General features: G+C 36.4%; 1 protein-coding gene and 1 pseudogene across 7 annotated transcripts in view; both read left to right on the top strand.

Annotated features, from left to right (window-relative positions):
* The window catches only part of CNOT1 (CCR4-NOT transcription complex subunit 1), a 104,507-nt gene that overhangs the window by 41,316 nt on the left and 36,530 nt on the right, over positions 1 to 26,661 (top strand). For all 7 annotated transcript variants that reach the window (XM_011221848.3, XM_011221886.3, XM_002912277.4 and 4 more), the window contains 14 exons: positions 830 to 937; positions 1,509 to 1,607; positions 2,221 to 2,289; positions 2,377 to 2,431; positions 2,919 to 3,122; positions 4,581 to 4,749; positions 6,658 to 6,784; positions 6,932 to 7,042; positions 9,505 to 9,675; positions 10,082 to 10,209; positions 12,129 to 12,369; positions 14,344 to 14,463; positions 15,886 to 16,008; positions 16,207 to 16,358. In XM_011221848.3, coding sequence (XP_011220150.1) covers positions 830 to 937; positions 1,509 to 1,607; positions 2,221 to 2,289; positions 2,377 to 2,431; positions 2,919 to 3,122; positions 4,581 to 4,749; positions 6,658 to 6,784; positions 6,932 to 7,042; positions 9,505 to 9,675; positions 10,082 to 10,209; positions 12,129 to 12,369; positions 14,344 to 14,463; positions 15,886 to 16,008; positions 16,207 to 16,358 — 1,877 coding nt within the window. The remainder of the gene's footprint in view (positions 1 to 829; positions 938 to 1,508; positions 1,608 to 2,220; positions 2,290 to 2,376; positions 2,432 to 2,918; positions 3,123 to 4,580; positions 4,750 to 6,657; positions 6,785 to 6,931; positions 7,043 to 9,504; positions 9,676 to 10,081; positions 10,210 to 12,128; positions 12,370 to 14,343; positions 14,464 to 15,885; positions 16,009 to 16,206; positions 16,359 to 26,661) is intronic.
* On the top strand, positions 16,367 to 21,802 carry LOC117795208 (annotated as a pseudogene).

Genomic DNA, 26,661 nt, shown 5'->3' with positions numbered 1-26,661 from the left:
TCTAAAGTACGGAAGAAGGCGGGGGTGCCTGGGTGGCTCAGTCATTAGGTGCCTGCCTTCGGCTCAGTATGATCCTGGAGTCCTGGGATCCAGCCGGCATCGGGCTCCTCCGCTGGGAGCCTGCTTCTTCCTTTCCCACTCCCCCTGCTTATGTTCCCTCTCTCGCTGGCTGTCTCTGTCTCTGTCAAATAAATAAATAAAATCTAAAAAAAAAAAAGTACTGAAGAAGGGCTTTTTAAAAATTTTTATGTATTAAATTTTTTTAAAGTAATCTCCATGCACAGTGTGGAACCCAGTGCAAGGCTTGAACTCAAAACCCTGAGATAGCTGAGCTGAGATCAAGAGCCAGATGCTTAACCGACTGAGCCACATGCTGTCCCCAGACTGTTTTTTTAGGGCGTTGCCTTGTAGGCTATTGTAAAGAGTTACAGTTGTGTTAGGTTTAAAGTTACATTTTTAGGGTACAAATAGTGCATAGAAAAAGATATTCTCATAACTCCAGTTTGTTATGAAATTGTTGCCTTATAACTTAAAAACACTCTGTATTCTTACTACATGTCATTTATGCTACTTGGTGTTTTGATTTAGATATTGACTAAAATGCACACAGTTACTTATATGGACTAATTAATTTCTTGTATTTTTCCTGCCCGTGACTGTAGGAAACATTTAAAAAACATTTAATTATAAAATATTGGCACCTCCATTTCATTAATTCCTATAAGTCTTATTCAAAATGAACAATTAATGTAATTTGGGATTTTGCCTAGAGATTGTTTTTTAATCCTCCTTAATGGTGACTACAAATTCGTATTTTTGTTCTTTTTAGATTGTGAATCGGCACGGTCCTGAGGCAGACAGGCATTTATTACGCTGCCTATTTTCGCATGTGGATTTCAGTGGCGATGGTAAAAGCAGTGGCAAAGATTTTCATCAGGTATTGGGGCTTACGGAGTTTGTGTTTACTTAGATCTAATTGTTCAGTGAATTGCATTTTGGATATTGTGTAGCAAATGACACATAGAAATCATCCAGAGATGATCTTAGCTGATTGGCTAAAAGGTATTGGGACTTGTCCTTCCCTTCTCCTTTTTGGCTGCAGACCATTAATAGCTACCTAGGTCAGGCTTAGATTGCTGGGGATCAGACCTGCCTGCAGGAAGCAAGAATGTGGGGGAAGTCCTACTTGACAAGTAAGTAAGGCAGAGAAGGGACCTCTTGTTCTATATAGGATTTCTTTGGCTTGATTTTCAGTTTGGTAATAGTTTGTCATTATATTGTGCCTTATAGCTACCTTATCAATAGAAACTATTCTGTAGAGGCATTGGTGTTAACTTTTTGCTAATAGACTCTAAGTAGTTCAAATGGGATTTTTAAAGAGCTTATTTTGATAAAGTATAGAAACAGTATACAATATTAGATGACACTTTAATTTTCTGAGTACCTCTACGTGTTTGTGAAGAAGGTGAATGTTAGTGCTAACGAAGATTCACTTTTTATTTTTAAAGACTCAGTTTCTGATTCAGGAGTGTGCGTCGCTGATTACAAAGCCAAATTTTATCTCGACGCTGTCCTATGCCATTGATAATCCATTGCACTATCAGAAGGTTGGTATTGCTTTTATCTTCAGTAGTCCTAAGAATGTGACTTTCTAAAAAGGCCTTAAACCTTGATCTCATAATGACATGTCCTGATTTAAAAAGTTCAGTAGTTAACTTTGCGGTTTTTTAGTTTTCTAGCAAAATCAAGACAGTTTGATAATATGTAGAAATTTAATAAAACCAGATCATGTGAAAGCTTAAGATTGTCCGGTCACAGTCTAGGACATAGGGTATTGTTTCTAGCATGACTATAGAATTCTGTCACTCCTGTGTAGCACCATAATTGGGTGAATAGATGTTTTTTATAAAACTTCTTGAAAATTATAAGTTCTTTTTTTTTTTAAGTTCTTCTTGTTTTTTTTTTTGTTTTTGTTTTTGTTTTTTTTTATTTTAAAGATTTTATTTATTTATTTGACAGAGATAGAGACAGCCAGCGAGAGAGGGAACACAAGCAGGGGGAGTGAGAGGAAGAAGCAGGCTCATAGCAGAGGAGCCTGATGTGGGGCTCGATCCCATAACGCCGGATCACGCCCTGAGCCGAAGGCAGATGCTTAACCGCTGTGCCACCCAGGCGCCCCTAAGTTCTTCTTGTTTTAAAATAAAGTTTGATTTGTTTCAGAGTTTAAAGCCTGCACCCCACTTATTTGCCCAGCTGAGTAAAGTTCTCAAGTTAAGCAAAGTACAAGAGGTAAGTGATTTAAGAAGAGAGAGAGGCAAAATTGGAATTAAAGACAGTTACTTGACTCTTTCGTCAATCTAACCCCTCTTGTTTCAGGTAATTTTTGGCCTTGCCCTCTTGAATTCTTCTAGCTCAGATCTCAGAGGTTTTGGTAAGTTCTTTTTTTCTTAAAGATCCTGTAGTGAGGTTATTTCTTTAAAATCCATTAGTTTTTGAATCTTGAGGCTCCATAGTTTAGATTTAGAGAGTAAAATAAGCTAAGATTATCTGTCTTATGAATGTATGTATGTATGGTAAAAAGATATTATAAAACTTACCTTCATAACCATTTTTTTAAGCGTATAGTTCAGTAGTGTTAACTGTATTCACATTGTGTAATAGATGTCTGAAACTACTTCGTTTTGCAAAACTGAAACACTGTACCCGCTGAACAACTCTCCATCCCCCCCCCGCCCCTCCCTCTGCCTCCTGGCAATTGGCCTCATTTTATACCTGCCTGCTATAGCTGTGAAAACATCAGAGGGTGGGGGGTAAGTTGGTGAATGAGAATGATGGTCATGGTCATGGTGTTATGATGTGACTTTTTATCTATTGTGGTGCAGAAGTAACTTGTGGTTTTTGGTTTACCTGACTTCTAGCTGCCCAGTTTATCAAACAGAAGCTTCCTGATCTTCTGCGTTCTTACATTGACGCAGACGTCAGTGGAAATCAAGAAGGTGGCTTCCAAGATATAGCAATAGAGGTCCTACATCTCCTCCTCTCCCATCTCCTTTTTGGGCAGAAGGGAGCCTTTGGAGTTGGACAGGAACAAATAGACGCTTTTCTTAAGACGCTGCGCAGAGGTAAAGGAATGTCTCTTGCCTACAAAAGATGATTTCTTTGGATGAACACAAACACATGACAGAAGGATTTTAGAATACAAGTGAAGACCATGGTTTACTTTTCTATCCTTAAGTTGGTAATTTTTTGAGAGAGAATTTTGTAATTTACATATGAAAGTGATTAAAGCCTCATAGGAAAGGTATAAAATGAACATAACTTCAATAATCTTGTTCTGTAGATAACAGTCTCAGTTGAGACTTGGTATGTTTATCCATGTAGTCTTTTTTTTTTTTTTTTTCTCCCTTAGGGTGATGGAGATTGTTGTGACGTACTCTTTTTACTTTAAAAAATCGGTCATTATTGACACGCCCGCTTTACTTCTTGGGCTGTTGGAATTGCTATGCTAAGATAACTCCTAGTCCTGTTGTTGATGTTCTTTCTCTGATCTTTATTTTATAGAGATGAGTAGTCTTTTTAAAACAAATCTTTGATTATACACTAACCACTGTCCATTTTCACTATTATTTTTTATAGTTTAATTAAAATATTTTATTTTATTTTTTATTTATTTTTTTTTTAAAGATTTTATTTATTTATTTGACAGAGATAGAGACAGCCAGTGAGAGAGGGAACACAAGCAGGGGCAGTGGGAGAGGAAGAAGCAGGCTCACAGCAGAGGAGCCTGATGTGGGGCTCGATCCCATAACGCCGGGATCACGCCCTGAGCTGAAGGCAGATGCTTAACCGCTGTGCCACCCAGGCGCCCCTAAAATATTTTAAAAGATTATTTGAGAGAGAAAGAAAATGCACACTAGCTAGGGGGAGGGGCAGAGGAAGAGGGAGAAGAGAAGCAGACTCCCACTGAGCACAGGGAGCAATCCCAGGACTCTGAGACCATGACCTGACCTGAAAGTAAGAATTGGACACTTAAGTGACTGAGCCACCCAAGTGCCCCTTATTTTAAAATTTTTTCAAGTTTTTTTTTATTTAATCTCTACACCCAATGAGAGGCTCAAACTCACAACCCTGAGATCGAGTCCCGTGCTGTGCCAACTGAGCCTGCCAGGTGCCCATATATAGTTTAATTTTAAACTGCATTAACTTTCTTAGTGATAAATTTTCTTTCTGTCAGTGAAATAAATAGACAATGGTACTCTATCTCTGATGTCTTCTTTGTATGGGAACTGATAGTCTTACTGTGAAAATTTGAAGTAGTATTTAGGATGTGAATTGGTCACTAGGTATTGGGATCCTAATACAAAAACTTACAAATATATCCAAACAATTTTTGTGATGATAAAACATTCATATTTTGAAATTGGTATTAAAGTCATAACTTGGGCTAGCTGGATTGGAAAAAACTGAAAAAGCTTTGAAAATAAACTTGTGGAAGATTCAGGTTTGGGGGCTTTTAGGGTAAATGAGGATAGTTTGTTTTTAATCAGTTTGGCGGTTGTAATCTTCTTTTTCTCCTTCAGATTTTCCCCAGGAACGCTGTCCTGTGGTGCTTGCACCACTTTTATACCCTGAAAAACGGGACATTCTAATGGACAGGATCCTGCCTGATTCCGGAGGGGTAGCTAAAACCATGATGGAGAGCTCCTTGGCTGATTTTATGCAGGAAGTAGGCTATGGCTTTTGTGCAAGGTTGGTAGTAAAACATACTAAACTTCTGATTACTCTTGTGTCAGATACGATGTAATTCTTTAAGGGAAGTTCCTAAGATTAGTTAATGTGCCATCATCTTTGCCTCTGAGGAGTTTTGCTTCTAAATTTAATCTTCCACATACAGGCATATCTCATTTTATATGCTTCACTTTATTGTGCTTCACAGAGACTGCACTTTTTTTCCAAACTGAAGTTTGTGGAATTCCGTGTCAGGCAGGTCTGTTGGCACCATTTTTCCAACAGCATTTGCTTACTACTTTGTGTCTTTGTGTCACATTTTGACGTTTCTCACAATATTTCAAACTTTTTCATTACTGTATTTATTATTGATCTGTCATCAGTGATTAAAACGCACTGAAAGCTCAGGTGAAGGCTAGCAGTTTTTAGCAAAAGAGTATTTTTTAATTCAAGTGTGTACATTTTGTTTGATATAATGCTGTTGCACACTCGGTAGACCTACAGTATAGTGTAAACCTAACTTACATACACTGGGAAATGAAAAAGTCCATTTGACTTGATTTATTGTTGTCGTCTGGAGCTAAACACACAAAATTCCCAGGTATGCCTGTATTAGTTTTGGTGGCAGCTGTAAATATTCTGGTGGCTAAATTTTTATCTCTTTCCACTCCCCTAGTTTCTCAGATTTAGAAATCAGAGGTTCTTAGACTAGTTGCCAGGATAGATAGTTTTAGCTTTTGGAAGAGCATGAGGTAAGTGTTTATGGAAATTGTATTATTTCCTATCTGATGTGTTTAATTTTCTCTTCCCTCGCTGTACCTTCAAATCCCCACTGTATCTTCATTTTGTACAACTTTCCTTTTAAGGAGAAATGTTTTGAATGTTTTTCTCACTTGCTAGGGACACCAAAGGAAATACTTTCACCGTGTTAGTAGTACTTACGACTGTGATCAAGTGGATTGTCAGTATTTTCTTAAGAGTTAGTTAAGGATATTAATGCATTCAGCTTTGACTTTAACTTTTAATGTCTTTCAGACTCTTCATAGAAACCAAATTTCCAGTTATTTTAAAATATATTTGTTGGGTATGAATACGTGCCTGGCCTAAAACTTTTTAGTTAAGCTTCAATGAGCAAAGTAGAAGAGTTAGGATACATTTTCAAGGCTTTGTACATATCAGAATAATCAAACTCACCTTGAGTATCAGTATTTTATTTTATATATATATATATGTGTGTGTGTATATATATACATATGTATGTGTGTGTGTATATATATATATATATTTTTTTTTTTTTTAAGGGGGTGGGGGAGGGTCGGTCGGCAGGAGAGGGAGAGAAAGAATCTTAATTTCCACACTGGGCTCTGTGTCATGACCCTGAGATCATGTCGTAAGCCGAAATCAATCAGGAGTCGATGCTTAACCAGCTGAGACACCCAGGCGCCCTAAGTATCAGTATTTTAAACTTGATTCATATTGAAGGTAGAGGAAGTTAATTTTGTTTTTGTGAAAGATAATCATTACTCTTGGCTTGTATTTTCTTCCATTGATCTTTTAAACTTTTTCCATTTCCTTTTCTTCCTCAAGTTTTATTGAGAAATAGTTGATACACATCACTGTACAAGTTCAGGCATATAGCATGATGGTTAGATTCACATAAATGGTTTGATTTACATATATTATGAAATGATTACCACAATAGATTCAGCTAATATCCATCTTCTTATATAAATACAGTGAAAAGGAAAAGTTTTCCCATTTTCTTAGTTAAGTAGGTGCTTTTTATATTCCTAGCTCTATAAGATAACATGGAATGAAGCTTACATTAGTAAAAGTCTAAGGATTTCACTCAGGGCTGATCCATATTAGTATTTCTTAACCTTGGTATTGAAGGTGGTAGTGTTTTCTGAGGTTTAATTTCTATTTCAGTATTGAAGAATGTCGCAATATAATCATGCAGTTTGGTGTTCGGGAGGTCACAGCTGCCCAGGTTGCCAGGGTTTTGGGGATGATGGCTCGAACTCATTCAGGATTGACAGATGGAATTCCATTACAGGTAAATATAGGAATCACTGTTTTTCAATCTGAATTAATATCCTGCCCTCTTTATTTTATTTATTAAATTACAGTATGATTGATTGATCTACCAATCAGAGCTGAACACATTAGTTGGGTTTGTTTAATTCAAATTTTACTTGTACAGAGTATCTCTGCTCCTGGCAGTGGGATCTGGAGTGATGGAAAAGATAAAAGTGATGGAGCACAGGCACACACGTGGAATGTAGAAGTCTTGATTGATGTTCTCAAAGAACTGGTGAGTACATGTAATCATGGTTTTATATTCATGATGTTAATATGATATAGCCCAAAGAAAGCAAATTTTAATAAATAAAATGCTTAGCTGAATGAGAGCAGCAGTGTTTTGGGGTTCCCAACTTCACTGGCTCCAAAGTAATGAACTTTACAAGATGATTATGTTCTGAAGATAGTTCATAATCAGGTACCAGTTTTGTTCATTAGGAGTTGCTGCTGTGCAGTTGTGAGTGGCACTGCTGAGGTGATTTGGTGGTGTCCTGGTGTGTTGTTATTTTGGAGGAACAAATTTAGTGCAAAGTAACAATTGTATAAAGAATTATTGAGAAAGAAGGCCTTCTAAATATTTTGTGGAAAGTGCAACAAAAATTCTGCTATCTTGTTTATGGTGGATAAAGATAATAAAATCCATACCTCTCTTACTACTTCCACTTCTAGAATATCCACAAACTAAATAATTTGCCCCCGATAAATAAATTACCTCTCCTAAAATGTTAAAATGCTAAAATAAAACATGTAGGAATGAAACCTTGGGTATTTAAAAGGGAGTGAAGTGTAGTGAGTGGGAGAATAGTGGAGTAAGGATGAATGTAGTATCTTTAGTCTCGTCCATAAAATATCAAGGAACAAAATATAACTTTAAAGACTATATATATTTATAACTTTTATAACAATAATATTTCTTGTAAGGTGTCAGGACATTTAATTCTCATTTTTAGTTTTCTATGCTTGTAATTCATAGGTATAATTGGGTTACAATGCCTGTATGACATTATTATTAACAACATCATGAGTTTTTAAATTTATCTTGATAGTAGATGGGTTTATAGTATTCAGATTTATTCTTCTTTAGTAATAGGAAAAAATAATACTTGATCATGGCAGAAAATTTGGAAATGAAAACAAAACAAAACCAAACCAGTTTCATAACATACTTACTGTTTTGACTTTTATCCTGTGGTGCTCTTGCAAAAGTAAAAATTTGACCTTTTCACTCAGTAGTTCCATCAGTGTACTTTATTCCCTTACTGAAAATAATCTTTTTAAAAATTGGAGACAAGAACAGTATTTCGTGCTATCTCAACCTATTTTCTGTTTTCAGAGAGTGCAAAAGGCTGTAAAATTGAAAGCCTGCACTGTCGGTTTGAACAATTGAGTTAGTAACCTCTTTTCTTCCTTCTCTTTCTTGTATATTGGAGTTTTCTGTACATTTTTTGTAGGCAGAGAGCAGAAGACAATTTCATTTAGGGTCAACAATTTGTTTGCTCCATTGCCCACCAAGGATGAGAGGAAAAAACCACAGGGGATTCTTACAGTCTTACCAAACTTACCTGTGGATTTACTATATCCGTCTGCTGTTTTATAGTACATTATTGGTTCTGTTCTGTTACAGTCAGTCCTTGAAACAAATTTTAGAAAGAAAAAAATAAACTTGTTTTCTGAATGTTGTTGTTACCTTAGAGTGAATACTTCTTTTGGAAGTTTGTTCCTTGTACCCTTGCTTTGTAAAGCAAGCATTAATGTCTTCATGGCTTGCAAGGAGTCACCTTAGAGCAAAACTAAACTGCCATGATGCTTTGAGTCGTTTTAAGTATGAAGTGTGGACAGCCTTTTTCTTTTCAAGCATAAAATAAACTTAGTACTTTGCGCAGAGTATTTGGTAAATTGTCCTTTATAAACTTGTTTCCTTTGTTTTATGTTTTCTTAAGGAGTCTCATACTGCTTTTTTAATACCTTTTCATAGAACGTTTTTGTAATGGAATTTTCAATCATTTTGACATAAAGAATTTAGACCACTTTTCCTAATGCATACAATTGGTATACTTTTTAGGGGAGATCTTTAGTTAAGAATGGTATTTGGGGGGTGCCCGGGTGGCTCAGTCTGTTAAGCATCTGACTTGATTTTGACCAGGTCGTGATCTCGGGGTTGTGAGATTGAGCCCTATGTCAGGCTCTGTGTTCAGCATGGACTCTACTTAGATTCTCTCCCTCTTCCCTTCCCCTACACACAAATGCATGTGTTTTCTGTCTGTCTCTCAATAAATCAGATCTTTAAAAAAAAAAAAAGGTACTTGGGATAATTGATTTATCTTTGCAACTTTGTTCCAAGGTAATAGAATGTTGTGTAAAAACAAAGAGGCACTGATTGAAGAGTTTTGCCAAACTGGGATGGGATTGTTTATTGGACTAAGTATGGAAGAGAAAGTTCCCTTTAAACACTCCCATGGCAAGAAGTATGTCATGAATGAACTTAAAGGTTGGAGTGCCTCGGTAGTAGAACCAGTTTATTTTAAATATTAAGAATTATTTTTCCAAATCTCTAGTAATGCCAGATTATGATTATTTTGAGTTTATAATTAGAACATTTTAATTTAATTTCAGATTTAGTTTGGCTTTTTGGATAAAGCACAGAAATGTGTACACTTTTTGTTCATTAGATTTTGAAATGTTTTTCTGTTGTAGAACCCGAGTTTGAATTTCAAGGAAGTAACTTATGAACTGGACCATCCTGGATTTCAAATTCGTGATAGTAAAGGACTTCATAATGTGGTTTATGGCATTCAGAGGGGTCTAGGTATGGAAGTGTTCCCAGTAGACCTCATATATAGACCTTGGAAACATGCAGAAGGCCAGGTAAGTGAATGGTGTTTAACTGTAGGAGGGGAAGCAAATGACGACTTATTCCTAATATAGTGCCATCTATCCCTTGGTTAAAATATTCTTTTGACGTAGAATTTGTTTTGTGCAGTGCAGAATAGTAGAGACCATTGATATTTTGAAAAGAATATCATCATAGTGTGGAACTAGTCAGACTTAAAGTGTAGCAAACCATTTTCCCAACTGCTTGTCTCCAAGACCATTTTATCTCATACCTTTCATGTGTTTGAATTGTCTGTGGTTTTTAAAGAGCACATAATTAAGATTTAAAAGAGAAGCTGTCGTTCTAATAAGATTGAGATTAGCCTAATGAAAATGTTTCAGATTCTTACAGCATTTGTGGTCATTTATGGTGGGTAAGGACTTTTTTCTCTTGTTCCAGCTCTCCTTCATTCAGCATTCCCTTATAAATCCAGAGATTTTCTGTTTTGCTGACTATCCCTGTCATACGGTTGCCACTGATATTCTGAAAGCACCACCAGAGGATGACAATCGAGAAATTGCCACATGGTAAAGACTCTAGCTTTTCTTGCAAGGGTGACTTAATGCTTTTTTGCGAAATTAATAGGGAGCAACTACATACTTAAAAGGTTTTACTGAAACAATATTTTTAGTGAGCCTACTTAAACTTTAAATATTTATAGAGGGTTGTTGATGGATAAAAGTCTATTTTTAGTTTCCTTATCACTAGATAGTTATGTTTTTCCTTTGTAAGGTCTGCCAGTGGGTATTCTCTGAAACTGTTAAATATTGGAAGGAGGTTTGTACTTCTCCCTTAGCTTAGATCCCCTTCTTCTGTCTACAGATATGCTTGCTTCCTTTTCTTTGTAAGTAGCTCAAGATGGCCAACCCATCAATTCTAATCCTTTCAGCTAAATTACCTAGTTTATTTGAGTTCCAATTCCTAATTTCTGAGGGAGAATCTGATTCTGGCCCAGTATGTTTCTCCTGGAACTCAAGTCACTCCTCTCTAGGAATGTGAGGTAAGGATGGTGAAAGTACTTCCATTACTGTTGAAACACACACGCACATACGCACATACACACATAAACACACACACACACACACACCGGGGGGGGGGGGGGGGGGACGGACATGGGCTGGATTGCTCCCCAAAGGTAACTACTTTGTTTCTTACTTTTTTTCTAACTAGCTTTCTGAGACCTTTTTCCAACACAGAACAGATGATTGAATTTTGGGGGCTGTTGGTGGGATTTTTAGGGCAGTTTAAAGCCCTTTAGTTAAGCCAGATCTTCTAAAGCAAGAGATGGTTAACTTCCTATAACAGATGAGTTAAGATCTGGCTTTCCTGGCCAGATGGTCTCTGTAGCAACTGTTTAACTGTTGTAGGACAATATAAATATGGGTGTAGTTCTTTCAACAAAACATTTACTGAAACAGGGAGTAGGTAGGATTAGTCCTGTGGATATAGTTTGCTGATCCCTGTTCTGTAAGATTGACTCCCATAGAGTAGTTCGTTCTAAAGTTTGTCCTTTTCGCAGGTGCTAGCAACATTGGATAGGCAGGCTTGGTTGATATTTTTTCCCCATCAAGTCTAATGTATATAGCAGTATTTCTTTTATCAAACAAATGTCATAGTGCATTTAACAATTCCTTAACATGGCTGTACATTCAAGTTTGTCTCAGAAATGTCTTTTAACAGTTTGTATGATGAAAAGTCCAGATAGGGTTCACAAGTAGCTTCTTTTATTCTGTAAGTCTTCCTTTTCTCTCTCTTTTTTTTTTTTTGAAATACAATTTTTGCCATTGATATGATGAAGTAATAGGATCATTTATCCTTTAGACTACCCCACGATATGGGGTATATGTTTCCTCATGGCATTTAATTTGATCTCTGTCCCCATAGTTTTCATGGACTAAGGGTAGAGTAAGATCTTGAGATTTGATTAAAGTCAACCACATTCAGCTTCTTGGGGCAAGAATAATGCATAGGGGATGCTGTGGACTTCTGAACTTGCTTGACATCAGGAAGCACTTAAGTTAGACCTTGGCATTACCAAAGTAAGTGTTCAGGCTATATTTTTGTGTAGAATTTTTTTGTGTGTATAATTAGGTCTATGTTTTTATTTTGGATTTTTGACTTCCTAAATTAAGTCTTTGATGTTGTTTCTATTTTTTATACCAATCACAAAAATCTTTGATAATACCTCCTTTTATATATCCGTGTTTATGTAAGTGGTGTGTGGTGTCACCTCTCCTCCATCACCTACTGTCAGCTTGGACTGCCTTTGAAATTATTCTGAAAGTATACCAGCATATAATTTTAATATGAACACCACCAATTTAAATATTTTTCAAATTGACAACAACTCAGTTTTGTTGTGATAGCTGGTATCACTTATTTAGAAAATAGATTTTTGTATACTTAGGTTTTCATTGACAGAGTATCTTACTTCCATTCTTGTTAGGAAGAGCTTGGATTTGATTGAATCTCTGCTGAGACTTGCAGAGGTGGGGCAATATGAGCAAGTAAAACAGCTCTTCAGCTTCCCTATTAAACACTGTCCGGACATGCTGGTATTGGCCTTACTACAAATCAACACCTCTTGGCACACCTTGCGCCATGAGCTCATCTCTACTCTGATGCCAATTTTCCTCGGAAATCATCCTAACTCTGCTATTATTTTGCACTATGCATGGCATGGGCAGGTAAGACATGAACAATTTTTTCTCTAAATAACTGACATTCTTTGGAGGCTGTTCAACTAAATTGTCAATCTTCACTTACGACACTTTGAAAAGTGGCACTTCCATAAAGCTTATTTTATCTATTAGCATCATGTGGGTGTTAAAGTCTAAAACTTCAAAGAAAAAGAGGGAAGAGGCAAAAAAAAAAAAAATTCAGTATCATGAAAGCTCTGTACTACTAGGGCACCAGTATGCTTTTGATAATAGGAAGGAGCCCAATTATTTATCATGGGACCAGAAGGTACTCATGTCACTTTTTAACAGTAAATGGGAGAAGATTATAAATCAGTTTAATTGACATTATTTTCTTTTATCCATATTTGGCATCTAAATTTTATTTTAGTTTCTGCTGAAATGCCTTTTAAGCCCTGTGCTTTCCCTCCCTAAGTCTGTAGAATTTAACCTGTAGATATTTTTCTGTCCATTGATTTTTTTCCCCCTAATAGCCTATTATATTTGTAATAATGACAAATGCAGCAGCTTTAGAAAAAACAGTTCTCAAGCACATTATACCAAGTGCCCCTCCCTTTTAAAGATTTATTTACTTTATATTTATTTAGTTGAGAGAGAGTAGGGGAAGGAGCAGAGGGAGAGAATCTCCGAGCCGACTCCCTTCTGAACGTGGAGCCCCAACATGGGGCTGTCTCATGATCCCGAGATCATGACCCTGAGCTGAAACCAAGAGTCGGACGGTTTACCGACTGAGCCACCCAGGCACCCCTCAAGTACCTTTTTTGGGCTAATGTTTTTCTTAATCATTTTTATTCTCAGTTGTTCACATTATATATAGGTACTTCAAAAGATTTGTTAAGACTTTTGCCTATAAATGAAAAATGTTAGCTTTAGTTTTATGCTATTCAGTCAGCCCTCCATTTCTAGAGACTCAAATTACATGGTAAAGTTAGTTTACAGAATGTTTAACAAGCTTTTTTTTTTTTTTTTAAGATTTTATTTATTTATTTGAGGGACAGCCAGCGAGAGAGGGAACACAGGCAGGGGGAGTGGGAGAGGAAGAAGCAGGCTCCCAGCAGAGGAGCCTGATGCAGGGCTCGATCCCAGAATGCCGGGATCAGGCCCTGAGATGAAGGCAGACGCTTAATGACTGAGCCACCCAGGCGCCCCTGTTTAACAAGCATTTATCCAAAGTTTGCAGCCCAGATATTTTTAGGTCTTTATCACCACAGCTGTGAGGTACAAAGGGCAGGCCAAAAGGAGCTTCATCTCCTCACTCCCTGTTGAATACTTGTCTAATTTGGACCTTCTGTCGCTCTAGGATAGTAACTAGAAAGTGACTTAGGTATAGTGATAGCAGTTCCCTTGCCATTGCTTTTAAGATAACTGTTCACTAAATTCCAACTGTTTATTTCTGTCATTCAGCTGCAAGGCTTTAGATCAGTCCTCAAAGCCAGGCTGTTTTGTGGAAATAAAGGAAATTGGATAATTACAGAAAAATGAACGTTCTCATTTGTGAAAATAGCTAGATGGAGAATGTACAAGTAACATTCCTAAAAATACTGATAGAACACTACACTGTGCGACATGAGAAATGATTACCTTAAACTAATTTTAAAAGTTATAGACCAGTAATTTGATAATTTAATAATAAGGAATTTTTACATAAGTGATATATCCTCCTGTTCAATCGTATTCTGTTTGAAAATGTATTGGCAGATGTTTTATAGGACAAATATATTTACTGAATGACTGTATGACCCAAAGTTTAGGGACCAGCTTTCGTTTGGAAGGTGTGGAAATAACTTGACTTTCCTACAGAGACTGTCCCTGCAGTCATAGTTTGAGGATTGAACTTAATGTCTGCACTGATACATCTCAATTTTACACATATATAACAAGTTAAATTAGCTGGTGCTTACAGTAGTGCATATGGAAATGTTTAGCAGTATTGGTATGTAACCCCCGTTTTTCTTTTCTTAGGGACAGTCTCCCTCAATCCGCCAACTTATCATGCACGCAATGGCAGAATGGTACATGCGAGGGGAGCAGTATGACCAGGCCAAATTGTCTCGAATACTTGATGTGGCCCAAGACTTGAAGGTGAGCTTGGAGGGAGGGGCAGGCTAACTCTTTTATTTATTAATGAGAAAAGAAGACTTTTTAAAAAAAGATTTGTTTTGGAGAGAGAGAAAGAGCGAGCGAGGGCGGCACAGGGAGAGTGGGGAGTGGCAGAGGCAGAGGGAGAGGGAGAGACAGGCTGACTTCTTCCTGAGTGTGGAGCCTGACCTGGGGCTTGATTTTTATGACCCTGAGATCATGACCTGAGCTGACATCAGGTTGGGTGCTTAACCGCCTGCGCCACCCAGGCGCCCCAGAAAACATTTTTCATGTAACATAAATGCCTTAGGAATAATTCAAATGTTACGTAGCTCTTAGCTAGATTATATTGAGATTTACAGTTTGCCTTGTTTAAGTACAAAGGGATTGGAAGGAGAGTGGTTTTAGAAAGGTAAAAAATGGGGGTGCCTTGGTGGCTCAGTAGGTTAAGCATCTGCCTTTGGCTCAGGTTGTGGTCTTGGGATCAATCCCTGAGTTGGGCTCCCTGCTGAATGGGGAGTCTGCTTCTCCCTCTTCATCTTCCTCCCTTCCCTCTTGTGTGTGCTCTCTCTCTCTCTCTCTCAAATAAATCTTCTAAAAAAATGTAAAAAAATGTTTTCAGTTCTCAGTACATTTGATTGAATTTTGTTTGGTTTTCTATGATAATGGCAAGGCTATTTTGAAGAAAGTGATAATTGACTTCATGTGAGATGTTAAATATAATTTGTGGAGAAACTGGTTGGGTTTCATCCCTTTTGCAGATTTCATTAGCACTAATGGAATCTTTTGACAAATAGTAGTCTGATTCTTGATGTCTTTGACCAGTAGGTGCATAGTACTGGTGTTGAAATTCTGCTTGTTGGAATAAACCTGATTTTTAAAAATGGAGTATTGGTTCTTTTTTATACATTGTGTCTTGCTCTGATTTAGGTTTAGTTATTTTAAGCAGCACAGGATAAAGTCAGTGTCCACCTTTGAAATATGATCTTATTTTAAGTAAAAACTAGTATCACCAATGAATTATACTAAACTACTTAAAAAATTATGATCAAGAGAATATTAGTAATATGTTTTATTTAGACCTGTTTGTGAAAATAAAAACGGGGAACAGAGAATTCAGCAGAGTGAGAGAAAGATACTTAATTGCTTGACTTACAGGGTGGTTTTTTTAAGATTAATTAATTTAAAAAAGATGTATTTATTTGAGAGAGGGTGCGTGCATGTTGGTGGGGGGGAAGGGGCAGAGGGAGAGGGATAGACAGAATCTCAAGTAGACAGACTCCCTGCTGAGTAGGGAGCATGCTGTGGGGCTTGATCTCCCAACCCCAAGATCATGACCTGAGCCAAAATCAGGAGTCAGAACACTTAACTGGCTGAGCCACCCAGGCACTCTGACTTAAAATTTCTGATACTCTTTTGTTTTAGGCCTTGTCGATGCTGCTAAATGGTACTCCATTTGCCTTTGTTATTGACCTTGCTGCACTTGCTTCACGTCGTGAATACCTCAAACTTGACAAGTGGCTCACAGATAAAATTCGAGAGCATGGAGTAAGTAGGATTTGTCCATTTATTACTGTGTTAAAATTTTGATGTCTAAAATAGCTAAAGAAACAATGGCAATGAAGATGTTATTTTATGGGTTTTAGTCATACTGTCTTTAATAGTTTAATCTGAAAGCAATTTATCTTAAATCTGAAACCAGTTAAGATCAATTTCAGATAAACCAAAAGATTTTCTGTTTTCCAGGAGCCTTTTATCCAGGCATGTATGACTTTTTTAAAGAGACGGTGCCCTTCTATTTTGGGTGGGCTTGCTCCAGAGAAAGATCAGCCCAAAAGTGCTCAACTTCCTCCAGAAACTCTGGCGACAATGTTGGCCTGTTTACAAGCTTGTGCAGGGTAAGAAGAGCATGCTTAAATAGGACTATTTAGTATTGTAATTGGATTATATGAATAAATTGGGGAAAGAGGGGTTGAATAATTAAAAGTGACAGCAGCTTAGATAATCAATGGTTTTTAATCCAAAGTACTGTACTAAAAATACATACTCGATACATTTGATTTTTTTGTATATGATGTAAGGTTCAGAATCGTTGTTTTGCATATGGATGTTCAGTTGTCCCAACACCATTTGTTGAAAAGACTGGTCTTTTGAATTGTCTTCTGAAAAATAAGTAGCCCATAATATGTTGGTTTTATTTCTGGATTCTTAGTTCTGTTCTCTTGATCTATACGTGTTGATCCTTATGTCAGTACCACACCGTCTTGATATATTGTAGCTTTTCAGTGAGTTTTGAAATTGGGAAATGTAACTCCTCCAACTTTGTTCATTTTTTGGTTGTTTTGACTATTCTGGGTCCCTTATATTCCCATATGAATTTTAGAATCAGCTTGTTAATTTTTGCAAAGTTGTGAAGAAGTCCACTGAAATTACATTGCATCTTTACATCATTTTGGGGAATATTGCCATATTAAAATATTAAGTTTTCTGATTCATGAATTCTATTTAGGGCTTTAATTTCTTTCAGTGATGTTTCGTCCTTTGCAGTATACAAGTCTTAAACTTCTTTTGTTGCTTTTTTTTTTTTTTTTGGTACAAGTCAGGTCATGTACAAATAGTTTTATTTTTTCCTTCTCATCTTTTTTTTTTTTTTTTGCTTGCTTATTTTCTGTAGTGTGAACCTGCAGTCTGATGTTGAATAGAAATGGCTAGAGCAGACGTTCTTGTTCTTGAATTTAGAAGGAAGGTATCTAGTGTTTCACCATTAAGTGTGATGTTAGCTGTGGGTTTCCATAGATACCCTTCAGGTTGAGGTTTCCTTACCTTTAATTCTAGTTAGTTTTATCATGAAAGTATTTTGTCAGATGCTTCTGTCTGTATCTCTTGAGATGATCGTGTGGTTTTTGTTTTTTATTTTGTTGATGTATATTAATAGTGAAATTTGGATGTTAAAAAATCTTGCATTCACTTGGTCTTTGTGTGTACTACTTTTTATATGTTGCTAAATTCAATTTGCTAGTATTTGGTGAGCATTTTTGTGTCTGCATTCCTAAGGGATATTGTTCTGTAGTTTTCTTGTGTTGTTTTGTCTGGCTTTGAATATTAGGGTAATAATGGCCTCATACAGTGAATTGGTAAGTATTCTTTCCCTTTCCTTTTCTAATTTTTGTGAGAAAGGTTGGTGTCAATTCTTTAAATGTTCCGTAGAATTAAGCAGTGAAGCCATCTGGTCCTGAGCTTTTTCTTTTCCGTAGTTTCTGATTACACATTCAGTATCTTGTTATAGATCTATGCAGATTTTCTTTTTTTAAGATTTTTATTTTTATGCTGTACACCCAACATGGGGCTTGAACTTAAACCCTGAGATCAGGAGTCATATGATTCTGCTGAGTGAGCCAGCCAGGTGCCCTTATTATTATTATTTTTTTCTTTTGAATCAGTTCTGGTAGTTTGTGTCTTTTCTAAGAGTTTGTCCATTTTGTTCCTTTATACTATATCCTTATAATCTTTCTCATTTTCTCTAAGGTTGGTAGTAATATCCTCTCTTTCAGTTTCTGGGTTTAGTAATTTGAATCTCCTCTCCTTTCTTCCCTTCCTCCCTCACCACCCCTTTCTTGTCATTATGGCTAAACGTGTCAATCTTGTTAACTTTTTTCAAAGAAGCAACTTTTGGTTTTGTTTTTCTGTACTGTTTTTCTATTCTCCATTTATTTCAGCTTCTTATTTTGGGTTTAGTTTGAACTTTTAAAAACTTACTAAGATGAAAAATTTGGTTTTCTCTTTGAGATTGTTCTTGATTAATTGGGGTGTTTATGGCTTTGAATTTCCACCCATGAAATGCTTTAAGTTTGGTATTACGTGTTTTTGTTTTCATCTGAAAGTATTTTGTAATTTCCTTTGACCTATAAGAGTATGTTACATTTAGTTTCCACATATTGGGAGTTATCTAGTTTTTCTTTTGTTAACTGATTTTTAGTTTTATTCAGTTGTGAGTGGAGAATATGCTTTATATGATCTTTATAGTCTCTTGAAATTTATTGAGACTTACTGTATGGCCTAACATGGTCTATCCTGGAGAATTTTCCATGTGCCCTTGAGAAGGATGTGTGTAGTCTGCTGTTGGGTAGTGTTCTATATATGTTTGTTAGGAATACTTGATTTTATAGTGTTAAGTCTTCTTTGTTTAACTGCTCTGTGGTTCTGTTATTTTTTTTAAATTGAGATATAATTGACATTGTGTCAGTTTGTGTATGTGTTGATTTGATACATTTATATATTGCAGTATACAATTATTACAATAGTGTTGGCTAACACCTCTGTCACATCACATAATTATCATTTCTTTTTTTTGTCGTGGGTACAATTAAGATCTTGTCTTAGCAACTTTGATGTTATAGTATTGCTGACTATCAGTAACTGAAGGTAGAGTATAGAAACCTCTATTTTTGAGTTGTCTGTTTCTCCCTTCAGTTTTCCCTTCATGTGTTGGGGGCTCTGTTTTTAAAGGTATGTATGCTTATGATTATTGTATGTCTTCCTGTAAGAAGGATTGGCCTTTTTATTAATATAAAATGCTTTTCGTAGTTCCTGTTAATTTCTTTCTTAATGGCTACATTTTGTCTGATACTAGTGGAGCCAGTGTAGTTCTTTTTTTGTTAATGTTTGCATGGTATCTTTTTTCATCTTTTACCTTCAAGTTATAGGTGTCTTAATCTAAAGTGTGAGTCACTTTTGGACAACATAGCATTAGATTTTTTTTTTAAATCCATTTTGACCATCTCTTTTAATTGGAGTATTTAATCTATTTATATTTAATATGATTATTGATAAGGTAATTTATTCATGTCACTTTCTATTTTTCTGTATATTTTATGTCTCTTGTTCTTCATTCCTCCATTACTGCCTCCCTTACTGTTAAATAATACCTTATAGTACTGTTAAATAATACCTTATAGTATATCATCTTAATTCCCTTGTTGTTTCCTTGAATATATGCTTCTGAGTTATTTTTCCCCATTGTAGTCACCTATTAAAATTAACATTTTAACTTAAAAGACCTGGTTCTGATTAATACCAACTGAATTTCAATAGAATGCAAAAATTTATTCATGTAGTTGTGTTCCCTTTCTCCTTCATTGACCTGCTGTTGTTAGATTACACCTCTCTACATAGCATTCACATCAAAAAAGGTGCCATTATTATCTTGCGCAGTAATTGTCCTTTAAATCAGGTAGAGGATAGGTCTTTGATGAGCTGTGGATGCTGGTTTCTGTTCCGCAGGACGGAGTTTGTTAAAATTGTCAAGAGGAAGGCTTGCTTCTAGAGATACCAAGTGAAATTTAGAAGACCAGAGGGTAAAACTGATTATTATGCTTGAAAATGCTTGGTAATTTAGGATAACAATAAGTACAACGCATCCAAATACAAAATGATAGTGCAGCAGAGATATCATTGCTTATGCCTGTATAGGAGGAGATACCGTTTTTGCAGCTTATGCTCATGAACTCCCAAAGTATAGTGTGAAGGCTGACCTGACAGTTACGCTACAGCACATTGTACTGGCCTGCTGCTGGCCTGCACACTTCTCAGCAGGTTTGGCATGGACAAGATCTGTGAAGGCCAAGCGGAGGTGACTGGAGATGAATACAATGTGGAAAGCGTTGATGGTCAACCTGGTGTCTTAACCTGCTATTTGGATGCAAGGCTGGCCAGAACTACCACTGGAAATAAAGTTTTTGTGGCCCTCAAGGGAGCTGTGGATGGAGGCTTGTCTGTCTCTCATAGTACCAAACGATTCCCCGATTATCGTTTGGAAAGCAAGGATTTCATTGCAGAAGTACATCAGAAGCACATCATGGGTCAGAAGGTTGCAGATTACATGCATTGCCAAATGGAAGAAGATGAAGATGATTACATGAAACAATTCTCAGAGTGCCTGGCTGGCTCAGTCAGTGACACGTGTGACTCTTGATGTCGGGGTTGTACGTTCGAGCCCCACGTTGGGTGTGGAGATTACTTTTAAAAAAAGGAAAAAAATGCTCTCAATACATAAAGAACAAAGTAACTCTAAACATGGTGGAGGAGATGTGTAAGAAAGTTCATGCTGCCGTACGAGAGAATCCAGTCTATGAGAAGAGGCCTGGTAAAGAAGTTAAAAAGAAGAGGTGAAACTGTCCCAAAATGTCTCTTGCCCTGAAGAAAGATGAGGTAGCTCAGAAGAATGCAAACTTTCGTAGAGCTTAGGAGCAGGGTACTGAGAGCTAATAAACCAAACCATAATTTCTATGAAGATTTTTTGGCTAAAGACTATAATAAACTTATTCACCAAACCAAAAAAGAAAGATCAGGTAGGAGATAAAAAAAGATATAAACAAAAAACCACATACTGTGTTTTATATTTATCTCTGTCACTTTACTGGTGCTCTTATTTGTTTCACATGAAATCAGTGTACTATGCGGTGTTGTTTCATTTCAACATAAAGCATTGCCTTTATTATTTCTTGTTGGGGGGGTCTTTTAAGAATGAATTCCCTCAGTTTTGGTTTAACTAAGAATGTCTTAATTTCTCCTTTGTGTTTGGAGGATAGTTTTGCAATATAGGATTCCTGATTGACACTCCTTTCAGTTCTTTGAATATGCCATCCCAGGGCTTTCAGGCTTCCCTAGTTTCTGATGGGACATCAGCTCTTAATTTTTTTTGAGGCTCCCTTGTATGCATTAAGTTGCCCCTCCTTGCCATTAAGCTGCTCTCATTGTCTTTTTTTTCTTTCAACAGTTTGATTATGTTGTTTCTAGGTTTGGACTTTTTGTGTTTATATTACTTGGAGTTTGTTGAGCTTCTTGGGAGTGTAGATTAATGGTTTTCATCAAATTCAGGAAGTTTTCAGCTGTTACTTCAACAAATACTTTCTGCCTCTTTTCCATCTCCTCTCTCCCTCTGAGACTCCCATTGTATATGTGTTGGTCCATTTGGTAGTGTTCCACCTGTCACTGAGTTTATTTTTTTCCCTTTTTTTCAGTTTTTCAGGCTGGATAATCTTAGTTATCTTCAAGTTCATGGGTTCTCTTTTGCCTACATGAATCTGTTCTTTGGAATCTGTAGTGAAATTTTCAGTTACTACATTTTTCTTCTCTTCTCTTCTCTTTCTTTTCTTTTCTTTCTTTCTCTCTTCTCTTTTCTCTTTTAAGATTTTATTTGTTTGAGAGAGCGAGCAGCAGAGAGAGACCCCACTACTGTGCAGGGAGCCTGATGCAGGGCTTGATCCTGGGACTCTGGGATCATGACTTGAGCCGAAGGCTGATGCTTACCTGGCTGAGCCACCCAGGCACCCCAGCTACAACATTTTTCAACGTTAAAAGAAAGAATTCTTTTTAAAAATTTTTATTTATTTATTTAAGCATTTCTACACCCAGTGTGAGGCTCAAACCTATGACCCTGAGATCAGGAGTTGCACTCTTCTGAGCCAGCCAGGTGCCCCAAGAAATAATAATTTCTATTGACATGCTCTGTCTTGAGGAACAGCTTTTTTTTTTTTTTTTTTTAAAGGATTTATTTCAGAGAGAGTGAGAGAGCATCCCGGGGCGGGGGTGGGGGGGAAGGGCAGAGGGATAAAGAAAGAGAATCCCAAGCAGATTTCGTGTCGAGCCCAGTGCAGGGCTCGATCCCACGACCTGAGCTGAAACTAAGAGTCAGATGCCCAACTGACTGAGCCACCCAGGCTCCCCCTCTCCCTGCTTACGATTTTAATTTTTAAGCAATCTCTACATCCAGCATGGGGCTAAAACTCAAAACCCTGAGATCAAGAGTTGTATGTTCCACCAACTGAGCCAGCCAGCCGCCCCTTGAGGGATATCTTTTTAAAGTTTTTCTTGTAGTTCTTTTTAACATGCTTTACTTCAGTTCTTGGAATGTACTTGAAATAGCTGATTTAAAATCTTTGTCTACTAAGACCAGCATCTCTTTTTGTCAGGACAGTTTCTGCTGATAGCATTTTATTGCTGTGTGCAGGCTATGCTTTATTGTGGTTTTTGCTCGTGTTGTAATTTGTGGTTGAAAACTGGTAAGTTTAATGGGGAAGTTCTTGAAATCAGGTCCTCCCCCCCCCAACCTGGATTATTTGTTTAGTTGCTTTTTTTCTTTTGTTTAGAGACTTTCCAGAACTATTTTTGTAGTGTCCGTATTCTTTTTTGTCATGTTAGGCCACTGACATCTGTGTTTGGGTAGCCTTCTGGTCAGCTAAGACTTGGGTGATTTTCTTCAACGCCAGAATCAGTAAGTTACTCTTTATCTTGTGGTTTTCTGTGCATATTGGGGCACATCTTAACAATAAGCCAGTCACTTGACAACTCCTTTTTAGCCTTCATTTCCTTGTTAGAGCCTGAAGGTTAATATGAGGTGAGAGCTTGGTCCTTTTCAGGTTTTTTGTGGGAATATCATAGATTTACGTATTGGCAGTGCTCTACACATGTCTGAGGACTCTTGATTCCCTAGGAAAATGAGAATTCTCAGTTTCACCCATGGGAATCTTATTCCCCAAATTTTCCTTTTAAGCTTTTTGTTAACCTATTGTTTGCTCATACTGTTCTCTTCCACCCCAGGCAGCCAGAAAATTAAAACATTTACTTTTAATATCTAACAATTACCTCATGAGGAAAAGGCTGTTTGTGCTTGGCCAGCTCTTAGGTCAGATAGAGATAATCCTGCCATTGTGGTCTCACAGGGAATCCTCTGTTGAAATAATGACAGCTCTCTGAGGATGAGACTTTGAAGATGCCTTAAGCCAGTTCTGAGCCCTGTCCTGTTGCCGTCAGACTGCTGGTTTTCTCTGTGATGGTGGGCTATTAGTTTTCAAGGTTGCTGTCCAGCGGGAGACGGGGCATGGGAATAAAGCAAATTGAGATACAGAAAGCTTGCTTTTATTACTAAGATCCAGTCTTTCTGGAATAAAAATTCCTGGATTGTTACAAGCCTTTAGTCTCCAGAGTTTTGATACAGTTGATTCTGATAATTTTTGCCACTTTTCTAGTTGCTTTTATAAAGGAGAGAATATTTGGAGGTCTTCTTACTCCACCATTTTTGCTTATGTACTGTGTTGTGTTTTTTTGTTTTTTTTTAAGTTCTGAAACATAATAAACACCTGTGAGTCTACTGTGCAGCCTAAACTGTAATATTTTTGGAGCTAACTTTGTCTTTCTCTCCAGTCCTGTTTTCTTAACCTTCCCCATGTAGATACTGAAGTTTATTTTGCTTTTCTGTGCTTTTTAAAAAATTTACTCACATATATCCCTAACCAGTGTTCTCTACCAAGGAATGTTATGCTCCCTCAGAGTCATTTGATATTGTTAATTGATTGTTGTAAGCAGGGAGAAATGTGCTATTGTCATATAGCAGGTAAAGGCCAGGGTTGCTGTTAAACATTTTACAGTCCACAGTAGAGCTTCCCACAACAAAGAATCATCCAGTCCATAGTGTTAATAGCGCAACAGTTGAGAAACCCTGCTCTGTAAGTTCTTAATGTTCTAAAATTTGTTTTAGAATGTTGCGTTTCACATTTGTACATTGTAATCCACCTGCAGTTAAATAATCTGGAATTAAATACTAGAAATTTAAGGGCATATTGAAATTGGATAAAATGTTTTGTGTTTACGTGTAAGGAGGTAGTTTACCCGACTCTAGATTTCAATTTCTTTTGTTGATGTATTAGAAGAACCTATCTTCTTGAAGGATTTAATGAAATAATGCATATAAAATGACAAAGAATGAAAGTTCTTCCAACTAATAAATACAGAAGTAATTATGATGGAGTTATAAACTTCAGTGGATGCTAAAAGTCGTGAGAGAATGTTTGAGGAGCAAGACAATCACCTAAGTTCAGAGTCTCTTCCCACAAATTACCTTATAATAACGAAAGGGGAACAGTAGTAACATTTCAGTGGAGAAACCTGGCATATGCCACGTCAGTTTATTGATCAAGGTGATAACCAGCTTTCTAAATCATATGCCTTTTAATAAAATGCACTGGCTGGCTCAGTCAGAAGAGCATGTGACTCTTGTTCTTGGGGTGTTGTGAGTTTAAGCTCCACATTGGGTATAGAGATTACTTAAAACAATAATAAAAATAAAAAATAAAATACACTGAGATGAATATAATGTATCTTACGTGGTAGTCCTCCTGCCACAAATGCATCTAAAATCTAAGATACCAGACAAACTCAAATCAAGGGCTATTGTATAAAATACCTATTTTAAAAAACCAAGTTCAAGAAAGACAAACAGCGGATGAATTACTCCAGTTTAAAGAAGCTAAAGAGGTGACAACTCCATGCAGTGGATTGGATCATGACCCAGGGGAATGTAATTTGAATATGGCCTATTTTATTTTATTTGTGTTGAACTTCCTGATATTTATTATTATACATGGTTGTATAAGAAAATCTCCTTGTTCTTAGAAAAAATGTACTGAAGTATTTAGGGACAAAAGATAACGTTATCATGTATACTTTTTGGTGAGTATAGAGAGAATGGCTAAACAAATTGGGCAAAATGTAACTAATTGGTGAGTAAAGCATTTATTGGAGTTCCTAATAATATTCTGGCCTCTAAGTTTGAAATTGTGTCAAATACAAGAAAGCTTTTCCAAATAGTAAAGGATATTTTAATTAACCATAGTTTATCAATCTAAGATACCTACTGTTTAATATTTTAACATCTGAAATTATTTATATCCTTAGTGACATCTTAACAGTTACAATTAGCTGAGTTATTTACTTTTTGTGTAATACATAAAATAACGTGTCTTAAAATTGAAGGCATTTTGTATTCAGTACAACATAATTATTTACTAGTGGAAGCCATTAACCCATGGCATAGGTGTCTTTGGAATGGTTTTGTTTTTTTGATTAAAGGGTTCTTTGTGGCTGTTATTGCCACTTTGTTCTTGTCTTCTATGGTAACCATTTTCATTTATATTTTGGGGTTATCTTTGCGTTTAAAAAAGTATTTATTTGTATATTCTTTCCAATGGAAAAGGGAGTATGTTATATACTCTATTGCAACATGCTTTCATTTGATCATATATCCTAGAGTTCACTCCATAGAATCAGAGAGCTTCCTTATTCCTTGTAATTGCTGCGTAGTACTTCAATGGATAGGTGCTTGTGCTTTAGTAAACCAGTTTCCTTTTGGTGGACATTCTGATTATTTTTGCTATATATCATAGTGTTGCAGTAAATAGTGTTTTGTATCCGTTGTCTTTGCCAGTGTATATTTGGGACCTTTAGAAGTAGAACTATTGGATTAAAGGGAAATGCATGTATAATTTTGTTAGGTACTAGAAAATTTCCCTCCATAGGAAGTTTTCCATTCTATATAACCACCAGCGGTGAAAATTGTCTATTTCCCCATAGCCTTGCTAATGGAGTATTTGCTAATCTAAAAGATGACACTGGTATGTCCATGAAGTTTTAACTGCAGGAGAATAGGTATTTTGAACCCAGATACATAGAGGCTAGAGAGAGCTAGTCATGTCTTTTCTATTTGAAATGACTTCACAGCATCTTTTGGAAATTAACAGTTTTAATTCTTATTACTAAGGTAAATAAGTAGACTCATACTTTTAGTACATGACATCTCCCTCTTCTTTTCCATGATCTGTTAATATTTTTCTTCCTTGCTTTCTTTAATGGATGAAAAAAACCAAATCGTTGTTCATTTAAATTCGTAATCTATATTGGAGCCACTGTGTCTTTCATATTGGCACGAGCAAGAATTTTTTAGATTGTGCTGTAGTGATTTAATGTACAGTTTTATATATTTTTTTCCAGACGTGAAATAATGGTCTTCTCTGAGTGACTGTTTTTACTTCTTGATTCCAATAGTAAGATTCTGAATTTAGGAGGAAAGATTTAAGATGGTATCAAGTTTGTGTAGAGTTTAGGAGTACAAGGGGTTTCTACAAGTTTTATGAGGCAGTAACACCTTAAGATAGGAAGGTGGGTTTTTCATTAAGTTAACATTTATCCCACTAGATGTTTTAGAAGTCAAATCTTCATGTGCTCGTCAAATGTAGTGACTACATGTGTATGGTGTTTTTATGTATACTTAAATGTGTTGTCTTTATGAGAAACTAGTATTAAGTTTTCTTACCTGTCTGCTTTGATATGTCCCAAATTGGGCATAATTTTCGACAAAGTGGTTGAGGA

Source organism: Ailuropoda melanoleuca, chromosome 12 (genome assembly GCF_002007445.2).
Source record: "Ailuropoda melanoleuca isolate Jingjing chromosome 12, ASM200744v2, whole genome shotgun sequence".
Taxonomy (NCBI): Eukaryota; Metazoa; Chordata; class Mammalia; order Carnivora; family Ursidae; genus Ailuropoda; species Ailuropoda melanoleuca.
Note: the sequence above shows the minus strand (reverse complement) of the source record. Positions and strands in the feature narration are given on the sequence as shown.